At 40.2% G+C, this 25,850-nt stretch overlaps 1 protein-coding gene across 1 annotated transcript; it reads right to left on the bottom strand.

Annotated features, from left to right (window-relative positions):
- Nucleotides 1–1,174: 1,174 nt before the first annotated feature.
- Nucleotides 1,175–25,850, bottom strand: si:dkey-89b17.4 (zinc finger protein 646). The gene is made up of 5 exons (XM_026355648.1): nucleotides 25,668–25,850; nucleotides 14,935–17,727; nucleotides 13,494–14,576; nucleotides 11,480–12,342; nucleotides 1,175–4,877 (listed from the first exon to the last, which is right to left on the bottom strand). Exons 2-5 carry the CDS (start codon nucleotides 17,502–17,504, stop codon nucleotides 4,456–4,458), a joined length of 4,938 nt encoding a protein of 1,645 aa, XP_026211433.1. The 5' UTR covers nucleotides 17,505–17,727; nucleotides 25,668–25,850; the 3' UTR covers nucleotides 1,175–4,455.

Here is a 25,850-nt window from a genome sequence, read left to right as displayed (position 1 = left end):
TTGTGAACTTTACAGGAACAATATGTAGGCTAATATATTACCTTACTAAATAATATAAGAGTATTATATGTCATTAGAGATTAAAGATATACTTTAAGAGACATTATTGGCTCCACAGACAACAGCGCCTGTAGCCTGTAAACCGTCTTTCGAAATACTCCAGGCTGCAACATCTCTTTCTGTTTTCGTCTATGTGATCCTGCCCACTACACACTTGTCCAGTGACTTTTGGCCACCACGGGTTCCCAGACATGAAACATCTCACCAGATGGGTTTTAAGATGAATGGAGAGTTGGCAAATGTTCTTCTCAACAGGTGCTGGTGAGGACTGTTAATTACTTTATAATTGAGATCTCCATCAGCTGCAATTGGACAGTTTTCAGAAATGAAAAACTGAACATGCTTCTGGAGGCAGTAGTAGCAGTAAATCCAACTCCAGAGTGTCTTATTTTCACCACAATCAGCACTTAGATTCAGGTTAATGGGTTCAGCTTTGGCTGTGGTGCTTATACCCATCCATGCATCAAGCTAACACTGAAAGAATAAAATAACATCCACATGAGCTGGTTTATAATTTTCAGGCTTGTCATCTCTTGCATTGTCAAAGTTTTCATATTTGCATGTTCAGCATCCTCTACCTGGAAACTTGTGTAAGCTTTATATCTTGGGAGGAGGGGTAGGGTAGGTACACAACCCTGTTTAATATTTTGATTTTGGACTCCAGTACTCCCTTTTACAAACTCCCTGTGAAGTCACATAACATAGTACGTGATTCATTTTAAACTCATAAACAGTATTCTACTTAGGTGTACGTAGTAAAGAACACAGTCACAATATGACGGTAGACAAAAGCACAGCCTCCTTTCCCTACTCCATCTGTGGCTCTCAGTCGACTGGTTCATACTGAAGAAGTAAATCTCTAGAAACCTTAAACTCTTTAAAAACATAGTTTCATATTCAAAAGTGCCATGGTCAGTTGATCCATGTAGTTCTTAACAAAGCAACAGAAGGAAACTGCATTTTGGAAGGAACTACTTTCAGAGGTGGATTAATTCTTATTAGCGGCCCTTATTTCATTTTCATTCACACAAAAACATAAATACCATCAAGAAGAATAAATGTCACTTTTCCAAAGAAGCATGTTTTTTTTTTAATGAAAGTGATTTTAGGTCAACATTTGGTGCTTCTCAGGGACATTTTCAAACAATTTCTCACCAAAAACTGCTTTGTGAAACACTCAACACTCATATCTAGTAACAGCCATCATTACACTTTGATAGAAATAGAGGCATTATACACTTATGTTTGTATATAAAGGGTCATACAGAGGTTATAATATAGAGGTACAGTCACAAAACCTAATCTAACCAAACAGTACCAAGAGTCTACTGCTATGTTTCTACTAGTCGCCTTCTAGTACAACCATTGTGCATCTCCAGCAGAAATGAACTGACCGATGCAGATACCATAAATCTGCATAAAATTAACATTTCCTCTAAATAAATCAACATTGTGTCCAGGAGTGATCATTTGTTCAATGCATACACATGAAGTTGGGACTTTTGTATTATAGCTCAACAACCTTTTACTATTTTACACATCTGAAAATCCTAAACTCAATATTGCATTCACAAAAGTAAATTAAAGATGTTTCATTTGTTTAATTGTGACCTCAATATCTTACACATTCCTTGGGCATAAATATGAAAAGGTTCTAGTATGAGAATTAGAAAAAGAGGAATAATTGATTAAATTAATTCATCCAGAAATTCTTAGGGTTAGTAAAATGAATCTCATAATTGCAAAACTTGTGCTCAAACTTATAAGAAAACATTCTTGTAAAAACAAAATATATATTTTGGTATGAAATATAGTTTTTCTTAACAGTTTTAATTATAGTCATTATTTTACTAGTTATAAAGATTAGGAGAAAAAAAGTCATAATGACTAAAATCAGCAGCCAGATACCTGCCTTCAGTCACACACTCTATTGATTTAATAATTACAGTAGCTTCATCTGAAAGACCAAATTTGATTGAGTTAATAAAAATAGAACATATATATGTCTGAAGAAAAAAAAAAACAACTTACAGCAAGTTTCTGCAATTAAGAGTTTAGTGAATCTGACTCATTGACAATGAGAAACTAAGGACAAGAATATGAAAATAGTCTTGTTTCATGTCCTAATTATAAGACTATCATTGTCTCATAATTATGTGTAATAGGTGAATATACAGTATGTGGAAGTTTTCTGGTTTTTCCTGTAAGATCTTCAGTTTCTCCTAATACTGAGACGTAGATCTCAGTATTAATCGTTATAATAAAACTTTGTATTAAAAAGCAACAAGACGCTGGGTGATAATCTTTCATAACATATCTTCACATGATTGTGAGCTGTTTATGTCTCACAAAAATGACGCCTAGTCCACGGACCTGTAGAAAACCTTCTAATAATTCAGACTTTTTAGAAAAACATATTTTTTCTCAATTTTACAATACGATATATCAGAATTTGTAAGACACGCACCTTTTATGAGATAGTTTGCAGATACTTATTACAAGGATTGTAAGAAAACCCTGACATAGTTACCAAACAAACCAAAGATCCTCCTCTTTATTATGAGATGAGACACTTCAGGAGAAGGCAACTTCTCATTACTGGATGAAGTTTTAATGTTTCAGAGAGCATATTTTGACATTTAGATACAAATCTTAACTATTCCAATGATTTTTCTCGTATTTTGATCAAAATAAATTAGTTCCTTCTAATTATGAGACCTAAACCTAGAGAAACTTTCTTAATAATTTGATGAGAAATAATAAAACTGTGTAAAATTAGAAAATGAGTAGAAATAAATGTCAATACCATAATACTTAAAAAATGTCTATTGTCTTACACAATAGACATGTCAAGGACGTCATCTCTTGAACGTCTGTGCGTCTAATGACCTCAAAGATGTGCCCCTAGTGTACAGACATGATACATGATGATTTGCATGTCTAATAATGTCTATATAATGACATGGGCAGACATCCAACTGTATCCACATCATCCATATACTTCCATATACCTGCACCTACAGACTTGTGTTGTATGTCACAACTGCAAATGGGGACCTTGACCATCTGGCATGATGCAGACACACATGCATGTCTCTTCTCTCTGAATTATTTAAATATCAGTACGAGCTTTTCAAATCAGTCAATAGATGCTCACTTCCTTATAGTGAGAAATTGTGATGAATAGTTTCTCACACTATAACAATGAGAAAAACATCTATCTAATAAGCACTGGATATTGTCTCACAGTAATGACAGTGTAATTAGGTAAAGTTATCATTATTATTGTTGTTACTGTTATTATTATCATTATTCCTTTATATTATTATATCTGCCATAATACCTCATAATAAACAGAAAATAAAAATTACTTGTGTCGTGGATCAAATGGCGGACACAAGCTCCTAGTTAGGCTTTATATTTTTTAACTTTGAGCCAGTTGAGGCCACGTCATTGAGCTTTTTAAACTTAGTAAAACTTAAGCTCTCCTCGAGGAGCCAGACATTATGCGACTCTCATCATCCAGTAATGTCCCACTGTGATTTCCATTCGTAAAGCAAAAGGTGGAAATGCTTTCCACCACCACACGTCATTTTTTGACCTCAGTATTCCTTGGGAAGACGAGGACTTGAGTAATCGACCATGTAAAACATAAGAGTTCAGAGCAAGACATTTTCTCATGCCACTGTCAGCGGTAAGAGTAAGGGGAGATACCTTTTTATCCTCCTCAGTATAAAAAACACAAAATCATCTTCATTGGTGTCCATGTTGACATCCTGAATATTTACAGAGGTCTCAGATGTGAAAGTCGTGGACTTGGACAAAGAGTCCACAAAGAGAGAAAGAAACGATAGAAGATCCTTAATCCAACTGTACATACTGTGTTTTATGCTGCAGAGGAGCCATATGTCTGTAAACCTAAAATATATCCCAACAAATACTGTTCGAATTCCAATGGGCATCAGCTCAACTCAGAATCACTGGAGTAACAAGTCAATGGGAATACACGGAGGTCCATGTTCAGGCACCACTGTCAGCAGAAACAGTCAAAGATACACGTCAGTAGAAAAAGATGCAAGGCTGCTTGATAAAGTCTGAGGACAAACACATTAGTTCAGTTTCCAGAAGGAAGATTTTCCAGGTTGTAAATGTCTTTACATGTTGGACTTGACATAACATGAAGCATAAAAAGTCTGTACAAATTTAGATAAGAAAATCATAGTCAGTTCAAATATTTCATTGACATACGTTTGGTGGTATTTGAATTTAACAGTATGTATTCATGGTTCAATTTCACAGCCAGGTCTCGAGTTGTGTATTCAAATCCATGACCCTTCAGCAGAAGAGATCTGGTCTGGGTCTGATCCATATGTCCTCAAGACGGAGACAAGATGTTCAGAAAGGTCTGGAGGAGACGGTGAGGAAGGCAGATGACATCCCTCTGGACAGCGGACTTCTCCAGTGCACCTTCATGTGGTGTCTCAGGTTGGACCGGGACGAGAAGCGTTTATCGCACTGCTGGCAGGAAAATGGCTTCTCCTTGGTGTGGATGCGACGGTGGCAGACGAGCGCCGTGGACACTCGGAAGGACTTGCCACAGTCAGGGCACTGGTAGCGTTTGGGCTCCGTGTGGATCCGTCTGTGGTTCTTGAGGGACATCAGGTTGGGGAACTCCTTCTGGCAGGAGTTGCAGAAATAGGTCCCGGTCTTGTGGCTGTTCTTGTGGTTGAGCAGGGAGCTGGCATGGCGGTAAGAGCGACCACACTGATTGCAGACGAAGCTCCTGGAGCTGCTGCTCGGACTCCCTGGACTCCTATCTGAGAGAGGAGAAACAGTTTTTCTTAGTTCTAACAAACTCTGGTTGAACTTGGAAACAGGCACAAAGAAATCACAAATATCACGTCTGTCTCTCATAGTTGTAAAACAATTTTCATAATTACCATATACATAAAAACTAGTATGGCATTCATATTAAAACAAGTTGCAGGATTAAAAGAAAACTAGTTAATAATTATTAACATCATATTATATTTTTTTAAAAAGTGGTCATAACACGATAAGACAAAAGCACAATATACTTCATAGTAACACAAGGAGAGCTCACCAACAGTTAAAGCATATATCATGTAAAATAACATGTACATGTATATACATACATGTATAGATATAGAGACCTTATATAACTGGCATTACAAGCCCTGTTCAGACATGTTGTTCAGGACATTCACTGTAAAACCAAAATGTTTTACAGTGAGCTAAGCTGTTGAAAAATGTCTGGGATTCTGTTGCAACTTTTAATGAGCCACTTCCTCGTGACTGTGTCTTCGCCTTGTGCATGCCCGCCTGTTAATGTGACTGCATGCAGTCGAGACTTGTGCTGTGCTGACAGTAACACGTAAATCTCACTGGGTCCGAACTAGTGAGCTGGGTGGTGCACCTTTAAAGGAAACGCGAGCGGGGTTTCAGACATGAGATGCTGTCAGGTTAGTGGAAAGGAGCCCATGTCTGAAAGGAGCTCTAGTAACAAGAAAAGGTCTCATAATGACAAAACCTGCCTCACTTAATGGACAGAAAATGGTTACAAAATCTCCTTTATAATGATATTTACAAGATCCATATTGCATTACAGTACAGTAACATAAATACAAACATTTGAAGCACTGTACCACAGTGTTAGGAAAAAAAAGATCTTATGAAACAAGACAACTGTATAATTGTTAACAAATTATAAAATAATGCAAAGATCCATCTCCAAACATCTGATACAGATACAGATCACAAGCTCATAATTATTAAGTATTAATCAGAAACTCTGAATAATAAATGAATGATGAATTATTAACATTTCGTTATTTACTAAATGCTCTTTAAAAACCATCAAACTGAATTTTCTGTCTGTATAGACATCCCTATACGTTCAGGTTGTGATTTACAGGACGTCAACATGAACTCATTTTATGTTTTAAAACCATGAAAATGACATTAAAAGACAAAAACAAACAGACTCTGATGTTTCAGTCTCAGGAGGTCTGAAAGCATTCCCCCCCCCCCCCCCCATGAAACGGGTTTAATTTTGTTTTCCGGGATAAAACAAGAGAATCAAGCTTGTTAGTGAGTGAACAGCACTGAGCGTTTCAGTTTACAACTAAATCACAGTAAACTCATTATTTTTACAAGCTCTCATTCCCCCCGAGACACTGTCTGCTGTTTGGACTTAACATGCGTGACTGAAGGATTTTCATTTTCACCTCAGACTGTCTGACCTCAGGTCGTATGTGGTAAATATCCCAGAATCTGGCAACAAAAACCGACGTATGACACAATGGAATTTTGGATTCTCAGTCAGTTTTGCTACAGTTCAGTACAGTTTAGTGTGAAATAATGAGAATACTGTGTTTTTAAAATGGACTTCACAACAACTTGTTTCCCAAATTTGAACTTCTTAAAAGCAATAAAAAAAAATACCTATTCTTTTTTGGTAACATATTTTATATTCCAACATTTTACTGGTTTTACCAGCAACACTCATTCTAGTCATAACTTGACATGGGTGGTCTTCAAAATACCCGAGGTTGTTGACCTGGTTGTGTTGTTCATTTTCTTCAGATAACGGTGCATCGTTTTAAAGAATCCTCTTTTTTGTATCTCACCCAGAGACACATTAGAAGCAGGGCTGTAACACGATTTTAGAAACACTGGTTTTGTGTAGCCACCCCACTCCCCCTTGATTTTCCTTTTCTGACACTGACTTGACTTTACTTCTATGAAAATCTAACTCACAGAGAGTATCCATCAACGGTAGCTTTCAATTCTGCATACTCTGTCCTGCAGCCAAATTATTCCGTATCTGATAATATCAGCTTTTCCTCCTTTTTAGAAAAATAAAAAATAAATACTTTAGTGGTGGTGCACTTTTAAATGTCCGCTGAACTGAGCTGTGTGAGTATAGACGCTCTTCTGTCTGTGAGATTTCTTACAGGTTTCTGTGTTGATATTTGCCATGTTGACAGTGTGGTCAGTTAGTGACCACAAAAGAAGTTGAGATGGGATCTTCTACCTTCTTAAAGGTGCAGTGGAGTCTTACAGGCACTGCGAAGGTGAGTTGAGATACTAAATGCACTAATGCATGATATTAAATGTGTCAGCAGCTGTTTTTTTCCCCACAGTAAGTCCTTTATCAGTCATTTAGTGGTTACACATAACTGGAGAATTTCCATGTTTTTTATGCGTTTAATATTTATTTTGGAAGAATTCGGGGGACCCACATCTGTGTTCGGTCAGATGAAGCCTGTTATGAACCTACTGGTCACATGTTGAGAACCTGATGAAGTTAAACTAATCCAAAGTCACATGGAAGAAAAACTATGTGCAAGCAGATTGATGATCCAAGTAGACAACATGGTAAACGGGATGCATCGTTTCGTGTTAAGCAAATGTTAAATGTAATAGAACATTTGAGCTAACAGCTTAAATGAAAACACACACAGTGTCATAAAAACCCAATACCAATACGTGATATATGACCATGTATTGATCATTTGCAGAAGTATTCAAACCATTTGATGTGGCACCAAATGGTGGAATGGGGGCACTCTGTTTGCTTTCCTTTTCGTGTAATCTAAAACTTTGAATGGCAGCGTCATGCTATGGGGATGCTTCTGTGATGCATGGTGCAGGTAGACTGGTCAGAGTTGAATAATAGACTAGCGGCACAGAGCTGCACAAAACCGGAGACTGGGACAATGCATTTCCAGATCGGTACAGAGAGGTGTTTTACCACGGTGAAATAAAACTATATGTGTTTCTACCTTGAAACACAAAATGGATAAACGACCTAAGGGTTTTATTCAGGTATCAAAATACTATATTTTTGTTTATGAAAAACAAATTCCATAAAAAGACTTGAAGCAAACCTGAATAGCATTTAACATATGTGAATCTAAAACCTGTTTTTAGCTTATTCTTTTGTTCCACAGAACTACATTATTGTTCAAAGGCTACTAAAAACACATCAGTTAGTGAAACTGCTGCCATGGGTGACGTGTTTCTTCCTCATAGAAACCTGTAACTCTTAATAAGTACTTAAAAAAAGAGAGAGAGAGAGCTCCAAAGTTTGAGGATGACCAACACTGAAAAGGAAGGGGCGGTTTTTAACAATACTCAACACTGGAAGCTTTGTAAAGGCCGACTAGCGTAAAGTGCAGTATGATTAATATTGTTATTATTAACTTAAAAATAACAACAAAGACAACAACAATAGTAATAGTAATAATAATAGTAATAGTAATAATAATAATAGTAATAATAATAATAATAATAATAATAATAATAATAATAATAATAATAATAATAACAACAACTGACAAAGCTGTTGAAGGAGAACAGATTGAAAACACTGACCTCCAATCTTTTTTTCCGCTATTTATTTTCAGTACTCAGCAGTAAGGGTTATAGTATATGGACAAGTTTTTCTGTTAAGAAATGAATTATCAAAACATAGTTTATAAAAGTGTATAGTAAGCATTACATATATATGTATGGAAACAAAAAGTTAGAACTTAAAAGAAAAAAGGGATTATACTAGTTCCAAACCAATGTTTTTCTTCTTTTTCATCTAAAAACTACTTGAAATGCAGGCGGGAAGTGTACACTCAGAAAAAAAATGTGGTGGACGAAAACGCAAAAATAAAAATAGAGAATATACAGTTATTATTTCTGTGTTCTAGATCACATTAACTCCTACAGCACTTGACGGTCACTGCACGGCTTTGACTTTTTCTTTTTTTCTTTTTTAAAACTAGCACCAGTGCTCCTGAAAACTCTGACAAACTGTTTTTTTAACATACACAGAGGCTTCCAAATAGTCAATAAATGCAATTAAATAAAAAGGGAAAAAAAAAAATAACACCAATAAATACAAGAGGTTACCATAAAAGTGTAACATAAAAAATGTTCAAATTATGAGGACTGAAGCACTCCAAATAAAGAGGAGAACCACCGAGTCGTCCCTTTTGAATGCGAGTTAGATTTTTGTGAAAAAGGAAGGAGGGTGAGGAGGTGAAGAGGAATTCAGTCAGACTCGGCAAAGAGATAAATACGGAAGAGAGGGATGATGGGAAGTCTCGACTGAGATAGACAGTCACAACATCACTTGGTAAAAGGCAAGAAAAACACTTTCCATCGTGTAGTTATAGTTCCTTACATTTTCACACATTAGAACAGTGTCCACAGAGTCTCTGTGGAGCCCAGTGTTCCTTAAGAGAGTCCATCATCTCCACAGGACAAGGGGATTGTGGGTAAAGGAAAGGGGAGGGGGTGTCAGGTGGGTGTTTTACATCATCATCACAGCTCTAAACTCACACATCCTAAAGACTAGCGCCGTCCAAGTGTTAATAATAATCATAATAATATAAATAAATGCATTACTACAATGATCTGTCATCTTTTTTCCTTCTTATAAAAGAGGTACTGTAGATAATACAGTCAGAAGTATGATTACAATACAGAATCAAAACAAAACAGTCATGTCGGCTCACACCGAACAATAAACACCTTTGTTTACTTGTGTTTTAGCCATCCATGCAGTTTCTGTCATTTTTCAGCTTTGAGCCATGTTCAGCTGGTTACTCAATCAAACAGTAACAAGTCTGAGACAAAGATTAGGACCGGACAGGAGGAGCTGAGGGGAAGATTGATAAATTATTAAACTTACCACTTGTTCACACATGCAGACTCAAATGCTGGAGAAGAATCATAATGTTGCCTGCTGAAGACTGAAATACATTAAATTCAAACATGTCCACTGACAGAGCAATACCTTAAAGCAGTGATTTTGATCCCCTGGCCAGGTTGAAGATCAGTCATTTCCTGTTTAACTGTATTAAACAATTTATCAGTAAGCAAAAGAAAAGCTGATCGTCAATGATCTGTCTGTATCCGAGTTTGCAACAATTCATTAAAATTAGCATACTGTGCACTGTATGGGATTAACGGCTGAATCTAAACTGGTACTGGTTTGTTTATATTGGATTTTTACATGAGTACATGAGTACTCAATACTGGTATCAGCATCGCTACTTTTGACTGTCACAGTCAACAGCTTCACAACTCTCTATAATCTCATAACTTTTATGAGCTAGTGTGACTTGAAGTATAAAAATACATCACCTGGGAAATGACAATTTGTTCTTTGGCAGTGTAATAATGAAATCAGAAAACAACTGCTCAGTCAGGGCTGGGTACACAAGTTACACGGCTACTGTTGAATCTGTATGTGTGAACGAGGTGTCAGAAAGTGAACTGACAGAGAAGCTACAAGAATATGAAGCTCATCTTGATGCTGCAATGCACACACAAACACACATATAACCAGACCCTCAAAGACCAAAGCATCCTGTCTACAGCTGAAAAGACTCCCAGCTTTCATTGCTGTCTTATTTCAAACTAGTAAGATACAAAAAGGGAGAAATAAACCAAAGCCATCTGTACCAACACATCCACTGCACCTACATGTACACAAACATTTTGGACTTTGTTTAGACTGACTCAGTAAGGACATGGTTTAAAAATATTGTGATGAAGTCAGCAAGTGAAGATTTCAAGACAAAACTCCCTGCAAACACAAATAGGATGAGGGCAGAAAACAAATGTAACAGTGGACCCATCAGCTTCTGGGACTGAAATGGACAAGATGGCTCAAAAACAAGCAGCCTTCCTCATGCCTTCATGTGGACACTCACAGCAGCTCTGCCCCGCTAGTCAGTATGTCATAAAGTCACTACCACAGGACCCATCAGTCTATGAGCTGGTCTTTAATAAAACAGTCTGATTACAGCTCAGTCTTTGCAGGGGTGTGGGGGCCTGCCATCAAATTTGTCATCAGCGTTCCAGAGCAAAAAAAGTTCAACAACCTCAGCTTTACAGGGCAACATGCAGTAGGGTGTAAGGCAGGTGTAGTGAAGTCTATATAGTTCTTTAAAACTACATCATGTCTTGTCTAAAGTCCATGTTTGTCTGCCCATCTGCCTGTCATTCAGTCTGTGTGAAACAGTTCTACAACCAAAGCCTTGTGGGAACGTCGGAGTTTCATCTTGGAAAAGGTTAGGAAAGATGTTGGCATGTAGGCGACAAAATGTGTTTGTGCGCATGCCCACCATTTTCAGTTCTCTGTGAATGCAGCGTCCATTTTGTGTTTTCCTGCTGTCAGTGTTTGTTCTGTCATGCAGGACCTGGGCTGAATCTAAGCACTGTCCTTCGCACACACTACAGCCACACATGGAAAATGAGGAAGGTGAGGAGGAGGAAGAGCTACATTTTGGCACCTCCAGAAACCTTGGCATGTGACTGATAACCCCCCACCCCTTTGCACAATCCCCCCTCCCTCATCCCATAGCTTATATGAAGGGGCCGCCGGGCATACCCAGGAAGTTGGGCGCACCCATGGACATGGGAGGGGGCGCCGTCGAGCTGCTCCAGTGCACCTTCATGTGGTGCCGCAAGTTGGACTTGGACGAGAAGCGCTTGTCACACTGCTGGCAGGAAAATGGCTTCTCCTTGGTGTGGATGCGACGGTGGCAGATGAGTTGGGTGGAGACGCGGAAGGACTTGCCACAGTCAGGGCACTGGTAGCGTTTGGGCTCTGTGTGGATCCGTCTGTGGTTCTTGAGGGACATCAGGTTGGGGAACTCCTTCTGGCAGGAGTTGCAAAAGTAGGTCCCGGTCTTGTGGCTGTTCTTGTGGTTGAGCAGGGAGCTGGCATGGCGGTAAGAGCGACCACACTGGTCACAGACATGGGACTTCATTACCTCACTGTTACCCCCATGGCTGCGGGTTCTGGCCATGCTGCTGGGATCGAGTCCTTGCTCTTGCATCAAGGTGTGGTCTAGGCCTGACCCCCAGCCCAGCTCCTGGGAGCCCCCCGTTCGGGGCTGCTGGGATCTGGGCTGACGGGGCTGTGGTGCCTGGCCATGGGTGATCTCCATGTGGAGCCTGAAGCTGGCCTGCGTAGGAAAGGCTCTCTGACAGGACCGGCACGTCAGCTCCCGCTGCTTCTGGTGGACACGTCGATGGTTGTAGAGCTGGGATGAAACACGAAAGGCCTTGCCGCAGTCGTGGCAACGGTGGCGCCGCGTCTCGGAATGGATACGGCGGTGGTTCTTCAGGGCAAGCAGGTTGGAGTAGGTCTTGAGGCACACAGCACAGTGGTAGATGCCAACAGTGTGGGTGTTCTTGTGGTTGAGAAGGGAGCTGGCATGGCGGTATGAACGGCCACACTGATCACATCTGTGCAGAGACAAAAAGAAAAAAGCGGGGAGGAACAATAGGATGGGAGAAGAGACAGAAGGAAAGAAAAAGGGACATTAATAGTGGAAGATGGTAGTTTGTTTTACTGTTCTAGCCAAGTTAATCTCAGTTACTGGTTACCACTTTTGTTTAGTATTACTAAAAAATGAAGCTACTTATTTAAGATGTTGCAAATACAGGTATATGATCTGAAATCCGGCTTAAAGTTTTTAAAGAAGGCTACTAAAGTGGTTTACCATTTAAAGTTATGATTTCTAGACAAGTCATAGGGGAGAGGACTTCTGCAGGGTGAGGGAAGGACATGGGAGAAACTATGGACAAACAACTGGGATTCATGTAGGGAACTGGGAGGTATCTGCTGCTCCCTGCACTGCACAAATGGACACAAGCTTCAATCAGCTTCTTTCACATCTGAAAACAATTTCAAAGACCTGTCACAGCTCTCTTTCAAATAATTACTACATTCTGAATACAGTGATGAAATTCAAACAGGGAACCTCTACCATGTCCAACTGTAGTTGCTTACAGCTGCTGCTCTACAATAAAAAAATCCTATAACTTTGACCAAAGAAATGCCTCTAGATATGTGCAGTGCAGCTAGCTCCAAATACTTCCTAATCTTCTCTGTGGTTTCTGTGTTTGCCAAGACATCAAAATGCAAGAGCCCTATCACATAACTGTAGTTTCCAGTCTAATAACTGACCAGCAGCATGAGATTTCCAGAACAAAAGAAAAAAATGCTACAATCAAAATCATGACAAGAGTTAAAAAAAACACAAAATATAAATACTTCAAATTCTGCTTATATTCCACACACAATACTTTGAGTGATAAGAAAGCAAAGCATGAAATCAGTACATCTAAACATTAAATGTTTGATTGCAGGTAGCCTAATGAACTCAAGTGTGTGATATATGCTAACTGAAAGCAAACGGGGTTGACTTATCTGGTCTCTCCACTAATTCAATTTGTCCAAACTTCAGAAAAATCCGAATTCCGGCACGCGTATGGTCCCAAGGAAGCCGGATTGGAGATCATATACCTGTAATAGACATGTAGAGACCTAAATTTATCTTCACTATTTTTTTTTTCCAACTTCGAAGAATCACAAACAACTGACGAGAACTCACGTGTACCGACACTCTTCGCCCTCTCCCGTGGGTGCAGTGGCCTTCCTCCTGACCTCCATGCCTACCTGGTTGTCCCCGCAGCGGTGCCTGGCCAGACCGGATCTCCCCTGGAAACTCTTCCCACAGGTAGGGCAGCCAAAGGGAGTAGCACCCTCTTCATGGACCTTTTGGTGGTTGCGGAGGAACCTGGCCAGTCGGAAGGCTTTCCCACATGTATGGCAGATGTGCTTCTTCCGTTGCGTATGTATGCGCATGTGGTTGCGTAGTGCCATATAGTTGGTGTAGGGTTTGTCACAGAAGTTACACCGGAAGTTGCCTGTCTTGTGGGTGTGCTTGTGGTTCAACAAGGAGCTTGCATGTTTGTAGGTGCAGCTGCACAAGTCACAAGCATATGGTCTCTCATCAGAGTCCAGATCTACAGAGCTTCTCTCCATGCTGATGTTGGTCGAACTGTTCGTGGAGGAGGATGAAGGCAGATGCTGGGCTGGGCAGTCATGGGCTGAAAGTTCATCAGCCGTGGCAAAGCCTTCACAGCAGCCATCACACTCAAAATCCATCTGGGTTCCAGGGCCCTGTGGGCCTTTGCAAAGGCCAGCTGTAGTGTGAGTAGCTAGCTGCCTTTGTGTACGAAAGCCCTTGCCACACTCTTGGCAATTGTGCTTTTTCTGGGCAAAATGGAGACGAAGATGATTTTTCATGGCCAGTCTGTTGGGGTACGTAGAATTGCAAACGTTGCAGTGGTACTCCCCAATTTTGTGAAGGTTCTTGTGATTAGCCAAGCTACCTGCATGCCGGTATGTCTTTCCACATTCTTCACAGGCAAAAGGCCGTCGTCCACTTTCAGCTGGATCAAACTTCTGAGGCCTTGAAGTTCCTGCAGAAGAATACGGCTTTTTGAACCCTTGATGACTGTACTTGACTCCCATTACCTGGGCCTTAGATGACTCTCCTCTCATAGTCTGCATTTGAGATGGGCCAGGCTGCCGAACAAGTCCTTTAGCCCGGTGCTCCTCATGGAGACGGAGATGGTTGATCAGCTGCTTCTGAATCTTGAAGGCCTTTCCACATTCTTCACACTTGTGCCTGCAGCAAAAAAACAGAAAAACAGAATCTCTGTAAGTACAGGGATTCAATAAATCTTACCATCTGTGTAGCACTGGTGTTAAACTGCACCACTGCACTACCTCTGTAAAGGTCACCGTTTTATATCTACTGTCCAAAGTCAAACCCCCAGTTTTAATTACATTTTTTATTTATTAAAATGTAGACTGAATAATGTTCTTTTGCTCATTCCCTCCCCATTTGCAGGACATGAGCAGCAAACTTTTCCCACATTCCAAAATTAAAAAAATCTACCTTCACAACATATGAAATACAGAATTATCTTAATTCTGAATACAACACCAACCCAAATAAAGTCAAAAATAGATCTGCAACTTACCTCTTTAGATCAAAGTGAGTCCTTTGGTGATTCTTGAGAGCCAGTAGATTGTAGTAGCGTTTCTGGCACACCAAGCAGCGGAAAACACCAGTCTTATGGGACTTCTTGTGGTTAAGGAGCGAGCATGGGTGTCTGTATCCTCGTCCACATTGATCACACTTGTGTGGTTTGTCACTTTGGTCAACCATAGGCCTATGTCCATCACTGCTACCTCCTGCAACTCCACCACCTACACCATCTCCACCAGACATCCCTTTGGCTCCATTCAGACCCTGCTTGTTCAGTGAGCTGGCACGATTCTTACCAGGGCACAGGTGGGTGATCAGATGGTGACGGTCAGCAAAAAACATGCCACAGTCAACGCAAATGTGATTGCGTCCATCCATCTTGTCATTGCCATTAGCCGAGTTGCCTCCAATACCCGGCTGCTGGCCATCTGGTCTTTGGGGGCCATGGACTAACTGGTGATTCAGGAGATCTTGCTTCCTGGAAAAGCTCTGGCCACAAGTTGAACAGATCATCCTCCAGTCCTGCTCCAGGTTGGAAGGTCCTGGCCCTGTTGGGTTGTTAGCATGACTGCGCAGGTGGCTCCTGAGAGCTCTGAGGCTGGCATAGTGGTTGCCACACACTGAGCACTGATACACTTCTCCATCATCCTCGTCATCTTTATCATTGCTCCCCATTCTCTTTCCTCCACTCTGTGAGTACGGCCGTTGGCTGCTACCTTCCTTCAGGCTGCTGGAGCTTCCAGCAGGCAGTGAGGTTCCACTGGAGCTGTGATAATTCATGTTTCCCATAAAACCATTGGACATGTTGCTCTGCTGCTGTTGCGGCTGCTGCTGCTGGCCACGGCGGGGACACATGTGCGACTTGATGCCAGATACATCTGCATACATCTCACCACAATCGGCACACACATGTCTGTCGGCCTGACGGTGAGCAGAGTTGCTTTGGGATAGTGAACTGCCATCAAAGCGATCATGGAACTCAAGAGAGTCCAACCCACTGCTGTGTCCACCGTCTGGTACAAAGTGAGCTGCATCACCAAGATTTCCCGGCAGAGAGATTGGAGTAGTGGCACCACTGCCTTCCTGAACATAGCTCTGTTGGGAGTCCAGAGTTAGCGGTTCTGGAGACAGCCAGTCATTGCTGTCATTATTAATAGACTGGTTAGAGGAACGGCCCTTGTGGCTTCGTAAGTGGCTGTGTAGCGCTGCCAGGTGAGGGTACTGCTTGCAGCAGATGGTGCATTGGTAGTGACCTGTCTGATGGCAGCGTTTGTGATTGACCAGGCTTCCTGCATGCCGGTAACTTTTGCCACATTCCCCACACTTAAAGCGCCTCTCTCCATCATCTGGAGAATTGGCTTGGGGCACACGGCCTCCGGAGGGAGAAGACACAGACCCCTGTGATCCAGAACTTAGTGTGTCTGAGTTGAGGATGGAACTGTCCTGGCTATGGGCCGCAGGGTGGGGATCATGGGTTAAATAATGGACTTTCAAAGTCTCCAGATCTGGGTGTCCTGCTCCACAGTACGCACATGTGTAAATAGGATTGTTGACTGGAGGGCCCATTATGGGATCATAGGGACCTCTTTTTTCGCTTGGTAGGGGTGGCAAGGGCAAGGGGTCCCCTAAGGCTGGGGTGTATGCTGGAGATCGCACTGCACTCAGATTGTGAGGCATTATGCCTGGGAAACTGCGTGGCAGGCCAAGGGAGGGCGAGGCTGTGTTGTGCAGCAGGATATGCTCCTGGAAGTCTGCCTTATTTGGCAGTGCTACCTGGCACAAGTGGCAGAAACAGGAAGCTGTACTGTCACTCTGGGATGACTGAGTGCCACTGCTGCGCTCCGAGTCGTGGAGGCTGCTGCTGCTACTGCTGCTGCTCACCATGGATGCCCCAGGAGTCTTGAACTTCGAATGAGTTCTTTCGTGACTGTTTAGAGCAGCCAGATTGCTAAATTGTTTGAAACACACAGAACACTTAAAAGTTCCCTGTTGGTGACACTTCTTATGGTTCACCAAGCTACCGTGGTGTCGGTAGGTTCTGTCACACTGATCACACTTGAATGGCCTGTCCCAAGCGTCGTCAGATTCAGGTGAGCCTTTTTTTCCGTGATCGTCTGTCTCGTGGCTTTGTAGGACACTATGTCCCATACCACTGTTATTCAAGTGGGAGCGCCCAAACCCGTCAGAGAGGTCTTGGGCGAGACCGTAGTCCCTCTCGTCGTGGCCTGCTTCTTCTGGTACTTCTTCGCTTTCTTCTTCAGTATGTGCACTACTGGGGGATAATGTATGGATACGTAGGTGGTTCTTCAGGGCTACCGCATTGGGCAAAGTACGGGTACAAACAGGACACTGGAATGAACCCACTTCATGAGATTTTTTATGATTAGCTAGGCTAGCTGCGTGCTTGTAAATTCGGCCACACTGTTCACATTCAAAACGTCCTGTCTCTTCTTGCTGATAATGTGCTTTCATATGCTCTAGAAGACTTGGAGTACTCGGACAAACCATATCACACTCTTTACAGGGGAAACCCTTGGCACGACTCATATCATGCATTGCCATAGTACTCTAAAGCAAACTTGTTGGAGGGAATCACGGTTCACAACGCAGTAATGAACAGTGATGTAAAGGAGGTGGGGAGGAAACAGCAGGGCTTAGCTTTTCAGCTGAGGCCAGCTTTGGTGGCCATTTTCTCCCTTAGAGCCTTTAGTGCAGGTCCAGCCTATCAAGGCCCACCTTGGGAGGTGGTGGGCCCGCGGGGGTCACGCCAGCCAATGAGGTATCACTGTGGAGACAACAAAAAGAAAAAAGAAGAGGGTTAACAGTAATTCCAAAGGCGGCTTATATGTCCAGCTGTACTGACACATTTATTTTTTTCAAATGTAAAATGTAAGATTCTTGAAGAGTATAAAGGTGATGCTAGAATTTAAGAAAATTCAAAAAGAGAAAGAGAAAACTCAGCAAGGTAGGGCCACCTGACGATTACTATCAAAACCTTAGCAAATAAAGTCTCAGTTAATCAACTAACAGTTTCAGCTCTTACATCACAAGAACGTTCATCTAACTGCCTCTAAAAAAGGCCTCCTTTCCAATACTAATACTTCCATTTTAAACCCTCACAATTCCTTGAGCTCCTAAAGTCTAAATCTAACTGGTAACAGCTTCACCCCCCGTGCACTATTCACACTTGACACTATTCTGTAGCAGGCAGGACACACCTTTGTTGATAGTATAAAAAGGATGAGGCTTGCTGTAAATCCCCAACCCCAGCAGGACAAAAAGACCTCCAGGGCCACCATTCAACCCTTTCCATCAATGATCAATTATAAACAGCGGCCTGGTCTCATACCAGTATTTTTATTTACTGTAAGGTTATTTACACAATCACTGAAAAATAAACAGTAGTGAAGTAAATATATTTGTAGAAGTGAGATAATGCAGTGTTCTAAAACTCTAAATAAATGATTTTAAGAACAAAACTAAAGGGTTCAATACAATTTTAGACTTAGCATTTGAAAAATCTAACCCAGTTTTAGGTCTAACCAAGTCCTAGTGCTCAGAAATACCGTACAAAATAGGCTCATAAAATAGTAACTAATAACCGTCTTAAACAAAATCTGTAATGTTGTCTGTATCTGTTTCTTTGTAATTTATGATTACAGACAATTTCTATGGGTTTTGTACATTTAATTAAAAAACAGGAAAAACTGTCACCTTCACCTTGGTTGATGAGACAATTGTTCACTCATTTCTGGCATTTTATAAACACCTACACTGATTAAGCAATATAATTTCATGCGGATTATTGATTTAGTTAATTTTAATAGCTGATTATGATACGTTAAGAAAAATATTCTAATTAGTAATAGCAGTAGATTAACTGATAAAAATTATGTATATAATTTTTTTTTATCAAAATCTGGAACCTATCTGATGAAAGAATAAGTCAAGAACATATCTAACTATTTTTGATTTGACTGTTGCAAAGAATTCACACAGATTTGCTATTCTGCATTGGTCTGGTTGAATTCAGACCAATGCTGATCACTTAGTTCCTAAATCTGAAAAAATACTTTACTCTGCTGTCATATTCAACATTAGAATTGACAAATTTCACATCTTCTGCCTTTGTCATTAAGGGAGAAAAAAAAGAATCCAGCTATAAATATCTAAATGATTGTTTCTGAGGACTGAGCAGTCTTTAGTGCTGCTGCTGATCTAATATTTACATACTGCTGTTTGTTCCTGACATCACATGACACTGCACCTGCCAACATTGTTAGCTGATGCAGACTAAAAGGTGAATTTAACAAAGAAAACTGTATAGTGGCTACAATCTCTGATTATGTAATTGACCAATATCCATTGTTTCCTTGATCATCTGGTAAATAAAATGTTTCCTTTTCACTTGTTTCCTGTGGCTGGAAAAGAATGAGAATAGAAGAAGAATTTTGGCATGTTAAGATTTAGAAATACACAATGGGGGTTGACAGTGATTTTTTTCAAACAAAAATTATGTTTTAAAACTTAGATAATGTAGACGTAGTCTCAATTTCTGGGAAGTTCTGCAATGTCTGTAATCCTGAGCGTGTTTTATTGTTTAGTGTGGTTGTGCGCTCCACTGACTCTACTACCTCCGTTTATGGGGGGGTATGAAGTATTCACAAAATCCTCAATTCTCTTTTTGCAAAATTCATTATTAATTTGGTCATTATTATTATAAACATATTTCTAAAAAAAGTACTTTTTTTAAGTCAACCTATTCATATATCATATTACACAGGACAAAATATGTGTAACTGTCTTACTGGAGAAAAAAAAGAAAAGATATGCCTTTGTTCATGACCACCCTATACACCATATGAAGCACGAAATATTTAATATAACATGTATTATTTTTATATAATGGTGACATCTGTATTTTCTCTGTATGTGAATGCTCAATTTGTGTGAAACTGAAGGGTTACCGTTTTAATGTTTTTCCACATTTGTGTCCTATGAATCAGTACAGTATATGGGACCCCAAAAATTAGGAATTAAAGTCAATGCTATCACATGTAAGGGGTGAAAAACAAGCTGTTTACTGTTTGAGTGCAGCATGTGCTACCATCCAGAGAGAGACAACCCTCATTAACCAGGCAGTAATGAGATCAACAGTTCTTTAAGAACCAGAGTGATTAAAGCAAGTCAATGCCTGTGACACTTTTAACAAGCTAATGTGTAATCTGTAACGGCTTAAACCAGGCAGCACCGTTAATCTGCTCTGCCAACATGAACACACAAGTTTCACTTTTATTACACTGCAGTTCAAACACCCTGTCTGAAGTCACATTCAAGGGTTTTCAATTACTTTCAAGATTCAGTTGATGAAATGTGACAAGACAGCAGTTAGTTCACAGGTGGTATGGCATGGTAAGGTACTGGCCAATCCCTGGATTGCTAAATATGGATAGAGGTTCCAAAATGCATATTTATTTTATTTTAAGTCATAAGTTTGTTGTTTTGGAACAATGAGACCAGTTCCTTTATTTAGACTGAAAACATTTGGGTTTGACATAAACAAAAAATGAATATGAGACAAAAGATTAACATTTCAGCTTTTATTTCCAGGTATCTGGATAGACAACTTAGAAGATAGCACCTTTTGTTTTTCATGTGAGCAATTTCTTGATCTGTTTTTTAAATTCCTCATTTACTAAAAAAATTGATTTATTATGAAAAAAGAGCACTTATATTGTTAAAAAGAATAATTTATTGTTTTGCTCTTCCATGTTCTTTATTCATCAGAGATGAGGACTGAAATAATAAATTCATCTTAAAGCATTTACATTTAGTCATTTTTCCAGACGCTTTTGTCCAAAGTGACTTAAAGTGAGTTACGAGGTACAAGGCAGGGTAAGTAGTCTCTCGCAAGAATGGTTGCCATCTACTACACTATCCAGCTGCTACGAAAGGGCTGGATATCACTGCAATTAGCTAGTTTTATTATCAGTTAGGTTCAAGGTGAAAATTCTATACAATGTAAATTTTACCAATTTACAATAAATACACCAAAGTAGGGCTGGGCATTATAGAAAAAGTTCTGTCAGAATTTTTTTTTCCAGTCAATATCTGTATATCTTGATAACAGTTCAACCACTATTTCTGTCAAGTTCAAAGCTTCCCTTTTACTCTCAAGTGAGATGTGGGGGCGCTTAAATCTGTTGTTTTTGACCGCACTTACTGGCATTATGTGTTGTGCAATTAAGTAGACTATTACATGTGTGATATCAGAGAGTCTCTCTCTTGTTATTTTTTGCTTTGAGACCGTCACTGGAAAGTGGACGCTCTCAAGTCTGTGTTGTTGCATTAGTATCATACTGGTTGTTTTATGGGAACCATCAGCACTTGCTTGGATCTGGGACAGTAAAATTTTGCATCAATTCTTGCAATAAAGGACAACACTGCTAGCCAGAATATCGCTACACTATTGAATTTCTCTGACCCTTCTTTTTAAGATCATCTTCATTTGAGCAAGAACACTTGGGCTGTGTTCTTCGGGATGTTTTTCTTCAGTAACGCTGTCACTCAAGTTTCCAATCTCCAGCTTCTGACATACTGCTGTGCACAGCTACAGAAGCAAAAACATTAGCAAGTGTTGCTGTCAATAGCTGATCCTATGGCATCAACCAAACCTGACATGGCTGTAGCATGATTGGCACAATTGTCATTATCACTGGCTTTGTTTTCAAACCATGGATGGAATGGGTTCTATTTAAGTTATATTGACCATGTCTAAAAGTTAGTTTGATATGTATATAGACAGACAGATGGATAGATAAACAGATATACATCCATCCATACATCCATCCATACATCCATCCATACATCCATCCATACATACACACACACACAATTTATTGTTTTATTGCCCAGCCCTACACCAACGTGTACAAGAAATGTAGGGGTATGAATCTTTTCTGAAGCCAAGGTAGATAAAACAGAGATAGAGACACAGAAGGAGGGAGAAGGCAGTCTGTTCAAGTTTGGAGCAATGGAAAATAAAAATGTGAAGGAGGATTTGATTGGCAGGAGAGCAACATTTTAGGGGGTAGCGAGAAGGGTAAGGAACACAAACACACACACACCCTGACAAGCTGTGGTCTGACAGGTAGGCAGGCTGGGAGGAAAATAAGACCACGTACAATCACACACATTGAAAAATAAATACTAAATAAAAAAAGAGAAAATATAATGAAAATAAACCGTGTCAGTCAAATCAATCAACATTTTAATGTCTCAGTTCACCCACATTACAAAATAAAACACATTTTCTGCTTTAACCATAGTGTGGTATCCTGCAGACAGTTTGAGTTTTATCTACTCAGACATCTGTCTCCACTGCAGCTGAGTTGCTGTGTATTTAAATGTTGAAAATCTGCTAGGAACTACCAGATCCAGCATTTGATTCAACAATATTTGAATTTGTTTACTTCATAGTCTACAGGTTTATTCCTGTATGATACAGCCAACAGCCCAGGGTCCTCTAAAGCCGCAGGTTAATATCTTAATGCAGTATGTATGCATGTATGTATAATATATGTTATCTATCTATCTTTAAAAAAATATAGATGGATAGATAGATATTAATGACTAATTTGTTGAAGTACCCATTTTCAAATCTGGACTGAACTGTTTCAGTTTTTTTTTTTTTTTTTGAAATATAACCTTTATTTTACCAGGTAGAAATCCTATTATGGGTAACAACGTCTTTCCAAGAGTGACCTAGCCATGACGGAGGCATTACAACAAGAAAAACATGAAAAATACAATTACACTATTCAAATACAATCACGATGTTGGTCAGCCAAAATGACGAGTTATCAAATAGTTGTAAATGTAAAGTAAAAAATATTCTACATAGTACATAGTCAGGCAAGAGAGAACTCATTCAGCATTAATTAATAAACTGATCAATAAACTATGAGATTGCTGTCAATTGATTTTCTGTCAAATGACTAACTGATTAATTAACTCATCACTTCAGCCTTAGAGTAGTAATTGGTTTCAGTGTGTTTGGGGAAACAGTGTACAGTGGGCATCAACAAGAATATGAACCCCAGGACTGGCAGTTTAATTCCTCATAATAGGGCCATCATCTATGTGCAGCTGTCCAACAACAACTTTCTCAATCAATAAAGTAAATAAAGAAATGTATTAGTTGAGAAAGTAGCAGTAGATTAACTTATAATGAATGAATCTCAATTAAATCAGGCTAAATTCTGCCGATTATAAGTGAACATTCACACAATAACAGCCAATAAAGGTACGCTCTAATAAAGTCTGAAGCGCACAGAACTACAGCAGAGCACAGTTACCAGCATTTAACAGCCCAACTCAGCTTCAGCTGCAGTTGATGACACCAACACTGAGCAGAAACAACCAGACTAAAACAACATTAAGGCTTCAGTCAAGCAGAAAGCCCAGCAGCCAAGGACAGCCAAGGGCTTGAAAGTGTGTCCACACAAGGACATACTGCTATAGGTAAAGCTGTGCCCACTAGTGTTGCTCTTTGGTTAATGTACCACAGATGCTCATAATATTTTCCTTTTAATATATAAAACGATAGTAGCTGTGGTGGTGGCCAGTTTCTATACCAGCAAATAGGAAAGCTGCATAGTTTTAATAGAGAAAACTATGTTTAAAACCATATTTTTTACTTAAAGCTAAAAGGCCTTCTGTTGGCAGCTGTCTTTGGCCAAGTTAAAATAACATTTACACTAGTCACCATAATATAAATAACTATGATATTTATACTTCTATTAAGTCACATTAAGAGTCAAAAGCAGCTTGGGGAAAGCAGGAACACAGAGTAAACAGGGAGGTGTAGCAGAGTTAGGATAGATGCTTGGTGTGAAACACGACAAAGTGAAAAAAAATCAACAGCTAAGCTTAAAAAAAGCAGTTCAGAGTTCAAACCAACACTGACGGAGATGAAACACAAAGACAACTCTGAATCTCTCAACTGAACTGAAATAGGTGAAATTATTTTTATTATTCTATCAATTAGTTTAATAATTAATCATTTAGAGATAAAAGGTGAAACACGTCTGTTACTCCACAGGCACTTTTTTGTAGTTTTTCAGAAACACATTAATCAGCATCACTGTAATTGTGTTAGTATTAAACGTATTGTTCTTGAATGAATTACTTAAACCATTATAAAAATAACTGCAGACCTAATGCTAATAAAAGATCCAAATGTTATGAAATGATGCTGCATACTATTACAGCATCAACTGAACAGTTGTTTCTGTATAATGTTCCTACATATTAAGACTCGGTCCTCAGTCTTTTGTGTTCACTGGGTTGCTGCAATGACAAGTTTCCCTGCTGGAAATCAATACTTTACAAGTGTACTCAAGAATTAACCACAATAATCCAGCTCAGATTTAACAAATTAAGCAGCTCATTCACACACAGATTTGAATCAGGGCTCTCCGCAGCAGCCAATCACAATCCTTGCACTTTTCCTTGCAGCTCATCTTTCTACCTCTTAGCCTCAACTCCAGATAATGTAAACAAACCTTGTCAGTTCTGCAAAAAACGCGCCTTTGCTCATTGAAACTGAACATTATTCAAAGAGAAACTGTATTTACTTAACTGTTTGGGTTCTTAAAACTACTTTAAGTCGCCTGGATTCAAACATTTTACCCTTGGAGCAGAAATAACCCGGGTCCGTTCACACGCCTTGTTTTGACTGTTCTGAAGCAGCAGAAAGATCCCCGGCTTCAGCTCTTCACCCTCAAGCTGTTTATACTCTACAAACGCCATATCAAAGCTAAAATTTACTCTCCGTAATCAAGTTATTTTTACTCAGAAAAAGCCTTCGCGGCTGCAGCAGGGCTCCCTGACCTTGGCCCGTCTTTTCTCGGTCGGGTTCAGCCCCAGCGTGAATTTATCGGGACAAAGCGGGGTATCTTCACCACCGACACACGGCGGACATTTCCTTCAGTCGACTCCCCAATGTAATCGGGGGAGTGAGCCCGAGCGCCTGGAGAGGAGACCACGGAGGAGTCAGCCGCAGAAAATGCTACAGTATTAATCATGTATCTCCGACATGATGCTCCCAGCAGAGCGGGGACAACACCTACAGCCATAAGCCCACTTTCACTGAGACCCCGTTTCCATCGGAAAATGGCTTTCGAGCAGCAAGCCATTTTCCCCATGCTAACAGGCTAACCTCGCGTTTTAGCCCCACAAAACACAACCACCTGGCACCCAAGCTTCAACAGTGTAGTGACCAAAGTCCTGTTCACGAAAAACACGATGCAAAAATAACAGACCGTGCAACCTGGACGATTCCAGACTTTTATTAAAATTTGCACTTTGAAGAAACGAGGTAAATACAGGCAGGTAGAAATGCACGGCCGAGCTAGCGTTAGCGCTAGCGCCTGGCTAGTTAGCAACCCCCTGCGATGAAAGGGGTAAAACGGAAGTTCAAAACGACAAACACACAAACTACTGAAACACAGAGCGACCTAAACAAATGCTGGGTTTTAATTTCTACAAGCAAATAATGAAGGCTACGCCGGGTGGATATTGCCGCCACTGCAGGAGCTCGCAAAGCAGCTAACCCTAGCAACCTGAGGCTAGCCCGGAGCTACACAAAGATCTCGACAAACACACCGCGGCCCCCGCTGATGGAAAAGCTGGTTTTTCATCCGTTTTACGCTTCACACTTACCCCTCAATTGGCCTCTGCGCCCGCAGGGTGAACGATGCACGGCACGAAGATGCAAAATGTGCAACTTTCACGAATTAGGCATTGTTATTTTCCTCCTCCTCCTATTAAACCACCGACTTTTGGTTCTTGGCTGTTTTCCCCCTACCGCGGCTTCGATAGCATACTTCCTGCCGCTGCCGCTGC

The sequence above is a fragment of the Anabas testudineus genome, chromosome 8, assembly GCF_900324465.2.
Source record: "Anabas testudineus chromosome 8, fAnaTes1.2, whole genome shotgun sequence".
In the NCBI taxonomy this organism is placed as follows: Eukaryota; Metazoa; Chordata; class Actinopteri; order Anabantiformes; family Anabantidae; genus Anabas; species Anabas testudineus.
Note: the sequence above shows the minus strand (reverse complement) of the source record. Positions and strands in the feature narration are given on the sequence as shown.

What these genes read in the sequence shown, in the direction of transcription:
- si:dkey-89b17.4 (XM_026355648.1), bottom strand. Translation starts at nt 17,504, where the DNA reads ATGGCAATGCATGATATGAGTCGTGCCAAGGGTTTCCCCTGTAAAGAG. An exon ending in GGCGAAGAGTGTCGGTACAC is followed by an intron (nt 12,343 to 13,493) that starts GTGAGTTCTCGT and finishes GTCTCTGCACAG; the next exon opens with ATGTGATCAGTGTGGCCGTT. An exon ending in GGGTGCGCCCAACTTCCTGG is followed by an intron (nt 4,878 to 11,479) that starts GTATGCCCGGCG and finishes CTCCTCTCTCAG; the next exon opens with ATAGGAGTCCAGGGAGTCCG.